Source organism: Ostrea edulis, chromosome 8 (assembly GCF_947568905.1).
Source record: "Ostrea edulis chromosome 8, xbOstEdul1.1, whole genome shotgun sequence".
NCBI classification, from domain to species: domain Eukaryota; kingdom Metazoa; phylum Mollusca; class Bivalvia; order Ostreida; family Ostreidae; genus Ostrea; species Ostrea edulis.
In genome coordinates, this window is record NC_079171.1 from 36,329,949 (window position 1) to 36,334,692 (window position 4,744).

The 4,744-nt window shown below is 41.3% G+C and overlaps 1 protein-coding gene across 1 annotated transcript; it reads left to right on the plus strand.

Moving 5' to 3' along the window:
* The first annotated feature begins 477 nt into the window (after positions 1-477).
* LOC125662570 (complement C1q-like protein 3) lies at positions 478-2,834 on the plus strand. Its single transcript, XM_048894818.2, has 2 exons — positions 478-748; positions 2,397-2,834. The coding sequence occupies exons 1-2, from the start codon at positions 556-558 to the stop codon at positions 2,810-2,812; spliced, it is 609 nt and encodes a 202-aa protein (XP_048750775.2). The 5' UTR covers positions 478-555; the 3' UTR covers positions 2,813-2,834.
* The last annotated feature ends 1,910 nt before the right edge of the window (positions 2,835-4,744 follow it).

A 4,744-nucleotide genomic window follows, 5' to 3' on the forward strand; every position in this document is an offset into this window, starting at 1 on the left:
TTTTGAGTTTTGTGACGTAATTTGATTGATTGGTTGTATATACTACCACTCAAGAATATTTCACTCATATGGAGACGTCACCATTGCCAGTAAAGGGCTGCAAAAATTTAAACACATGCTCGGCGCTTACGACCTTTGAGCAGGGAGGAATCTTTATCATGCCACACCTGCTGTGACACGGGACCTCGGTTTTTGCGGTCTTATCCGAAGGACCACCCCATTTAGTTGTCTCTTTTGACAAGCAAGGGTATTGAGGACCTATTCTACCCGGATCCCCTCGGGTTAATAAAACGAGGTATCAACAAACTGTCATTTGATCAAATTAATCCTGTCTACCTCATCAAGATCTAGGGCTCACGGCGGATGTGACCGATCAACAGGGGATGCTTACTCCTGCTAGACATCTGATTCGGCTATGACCAAAGGGTTAACATAAATATTGTCTCGCGAAATAAATTATCTACAGTACATGTATAATGGATTTTAGTATGTATATACACTGAAAGTTGTACGGGCTATCTTATCTCGCATTGCGTTCAGGTCCGTCTACAAAACATGGCGCTGGATTTCGCTGTTTTGATCACTCTTGTGGGGTTATTTTTCTGCGGTAGTGACGGTTTACTCCTGACAGACCCGTCCGTTATGGACCAAAGATTGACTCATGTCGAGACGCTTATCCAGGGACTGACTCAGGAGGTGAATGCACTGAAACAAGAAAACGCAGACCTGAAGTCTAAAATATCCGCAGGTAAATTAATAGGATTAAAACTATTTTTGGATGCGAAATTGTTTTTAAACTCCAAAATAAATTTGTAGCAAGCAAAACGCGATAAGTGGTCATGTATCGCATGAATTAAAGATTATTTCGCCGATCGACTTATAAGATTTTTCGAAATATCAAATGATTTATATTGAGGTAAAGTCTGGAAAATTCGGATAAATTAAACCGGCACAATACCGGAAAGTGGCGAATGACCTAGTCTTCAATAACTTGTGCTGCGATTGCCTGACCTTTGAGAAGTATGTTGTAATGGTGATAAGAAAAGTCTGCCAAAACACGTGTCCGATTTCCACACTGATGCTGTTCTCTGAATGGAAATCTTGATGAAAAGGCGAGGATAAGGAACATTGGGTAATTCTATAAAGAATAAAAAAAGAAGAGAGTTTGGCAAACACGGTCCCCTGGATACAACAGGGATGGGATCAGGTGCCTAGGAGGAGTAAGCATCCCTTGTCGACCGGTCACACCCTCCGTGAGCCCTATACACATGTACCTTGATTCATCTTGCGGTGTTGTAAAGACTGAGTTCCGACAGAACCCGTGGTAGTGGCACTTGCGCGATACACCTCTTCGTCGCTAGCCACGGTTACTGAGTCCGGTAGTACCTACCCTACCTCAAACCGTGGCTGTATGATCAGCGAAACACTTTTTTATGAATATTTATAAAATGACGCGATAATTGTTTTGACCAATCACAGTCATAACAGATTTCCGGTATGTTAATGATACGTCCAGTATTTGTTTACAAGTAATAATGGACAAAAAAAAAAAGCTACATATCCCTGTTTACAAAAGCAAGTAAAGTTTTATAAGTATTTATGAAATGAAATTCGCATTAACAGCAGTGTTAAGCTTGTAAATTTTGTGTTAATAAACTTAATTGTATTCTCAAACTTGATGAGGAAATTCGGGGTAAAGTTGATGTGTTGAAATCTGAAAGACGAGAGTTGATCGGACAATTACCTAAAGAGAGCGGCGTGGTTACGCATATTATATGGTAAATTTATTAAACCGGTGAAGTAAACAAAGAAGCGTCCATTAATTACAACAGCTAAAAAGGTGTCCACTTTATTCTCAATCGACAATATTCGGCTTATTCCGCTACGAGCACGCAATGACCTCCGAACGGTTTTCTTTCCACCAAGAGAGAGAGAGAGAGAGAGAGAGAGAGAGAGAGAGAGAACGTCATGGAAGCTCACCGATTGGTTGACTAATGAACATAAATATTCATGAGGTCGAGGATTATTTTAATCGCACAGCCACGGCATCTGACGTATTGTAAACGGAGACAATAGGCGTGGCTTGTTTGTGACGTAGTGTAAACGGAGACAATAGGCGTGGCTTGTTTATGACGTATTCTAAACGGAGACAATAGGCGTGGCTTGTTTGTGACGTATTGTAAACGGAGACAATAGGCGTGGCTTGCGACGATGGATGTACCGACACACACCAACAGTTTAGTATATACGCTTGCGGAATATTCTGCATACCAACCATGCGCGACTTTAGCACGTAAAATTACCCATAGGCAAGGCAATCGCATGTGAAGTACTGCGCGAAAACTTATGATAAAATAGGCACACCAACTTTTAAAGTCTATTTGATTTTCATTTAGGTAGAACGCCGTCTCCTGTGTACTTTTCGGCCTATAGGAAGACCACCTTAACGTATTCTACGTCATCCCAAGTAGACGTTGTGTTTGACGGTGTCCGCAGTAACTTCCACAACTGTTACGATCCCTCTAATGGTCGCTTTACTGCTCCTGTCAAAGGGTTCTACGTCTTCAGCTGGGAAATATTGACATCGTCGGGCAACATATTTGACACCGAGCTGTTAGTGAACGGAGTGCGCTACCAGCTGAATGACTGCAACAACCTTGCGCAGACTGCTGCGTACTCGAGCTGTACCGGTGTAGTTCCAGCTCCGTTAGAGGTTGGGGACGTTGTCCACATCCGCAGTACTTCCGGGACACACCTCCATGGCGGTGGATGGTCCACCTTCAGCGGGTGGCTTGTATTTGAAACGAGTTAATAAATACAGGTAGTCTTCCTCACTTATATAACATGTATAAGGATTTACATAGGTTTAATAAGTACAGAAAAGATTGCACTAAATTTACTAATGTATATACACTTTCTACTACTTTCGGCTTGCAAATCAATATGTTTTCTCTGCAGCAAATTAAGACAATAGACTGATCGAAGTGCTAATGAGTGACGTATATTAGATCGATTGCTTGTATTAATATTTAATGCAGAGAAAAATTATTAGAGTAAGCATCCCTTGTTGACCGATCTTGGTACAGATTAGGTAAATGGAGTAATCCGTAGTCAACAGTAGTATGAAAAGAACGGCCTAACATTTGGTTTGAAACACGTCAGACAACATTCGACTTAGTGATGCTTTGTATTTGTAAATTAGATCACTACAACGAACATAGAATTTGCGAGATGCTGAATATGAATAACCATAGCTCAGCTGTTCTCGACTGTAAGCAAAACATGCAAATCTTTGGTCTAGTATTGTGGTTCCATCCTACATCTGGGGGCAATGATTTGAACAAACATGATTCTGTACCATGTGAATGCCAGAAAGTTTTCATTTAAATTTAAACTTTTCTGACCGAGCGAGAAGAATTTCAAATTTCAATGGAGAAGATGAAATATGGCAAACTTTGCATACATATGACAAACAATCCGGAAAGCTCATTTGGACAGCCGAATTTTAGTTCACATTGCCTTATATGGTTAAAATCTTTGGTACGAAAATAACGGTCTATCACAAAGAATGCACACATGAAATATGAAGTTTGACAAACTTCGAAGTTATGGTAACAAGGTCAATGAAAACCCTTGAATTCATACATTTGATTGATTTATTTGTACGTCTCGTCGAGAATTTTTCCCTCATATTGAGACTTCACCAACTGTACAGGTGAAGTACCACAAATTCAGACTTATGCTTAGCGCTCAGGGCCATAGCAGTAAAGGTATTTTATTGTACCAACGCCAGTCACAAAACGGGACCCCCGTTTGTAAAATCATATCCGAAAGACCCGTGGTTATCAATGCCGAGAGTTCGGCGAAGGAGCAATCGCTACTGTTTATTTTAACGTCTTAGGTTTGGCGCGGCCATAGCACGAGCGGGGCTCGAACCTACGGCCTCCCGGCTACGAAGCGAACGCCTTATCACTGAGCTACTGCGAACGGTCACAAAACATTTGCATGTGGATATGTGGCCCTGTTACTGTTATCTTGGAAAGAGTTGTTTTTAATCAATTTTCTGAATATCCTCACATAAAACTGTGATCTTATGTTGCGGTACCACCCTACACCGGGGACCCCTGAATTAAACAAAGTTGAATTTTCACTACTTGAAGATATTTACATATCACTAATCACCGCCTTGCTGTCGTTGAGATGAAGATTTTTAAATTATTTTGTAAAACTTTGATCCCCTATTGTAGCCTCAACCTTCCCCGGGAGAGGGGGTGTCATGATTTGAACAAATTTGAATTTGCACTATCTGAAGGTGCTTGCACATTGATATGACTAATCATAACCTCGCTGCTCCTAACATTGTTTTGATTGGCTGTTTGCTTGTTTTACGCTTCGTCGAAAATATTAAATTTTCCTGTGAGTATCTCATATTGAGATGTCACCAGCTGTAGGTGAAGTACAAATTTAGACCTATGCCTAGCGCTCAGGGCAGTAGCAGTGAGGGTTCTTTATCGTGCCAAACCCTACCGCAACACGGGACCTCCGTATTTAAGGTCATGTTCGAGAGATCAGTGATTATCACTTCTAAATGCCGGGCGTTTGGCGAAGGAGCAATCACTACCTATTTTAATGTCTTGGGTTTGACACTGCCATGGCAGGAGCGGGGCTCGAACAAGTTGTGAACCGAACGTCCTACCACTGAGCTACAGTGGCCGATGTTGTTCTTAAGAAGATTTTCACATCT

What these genes read in the sequence shown, in the direction of transcription:
- LOC125662570 (XM_048894818.2), top strand. Translation starts at nt 556, where the DNA reads ATGGCGCTGGATTTCGCTGTTTTGATCACTCTTGTGGGGTTATTTTTC. An exon ending in GAAGTCTAAAATATCCGCAG is followed by an intron (nt 749 to 2,396) that starts GTAAATTAATAG and finishes ATTTTCATTTAG; the next exon opens with GTAGAACGCCGTCTCCTGTG.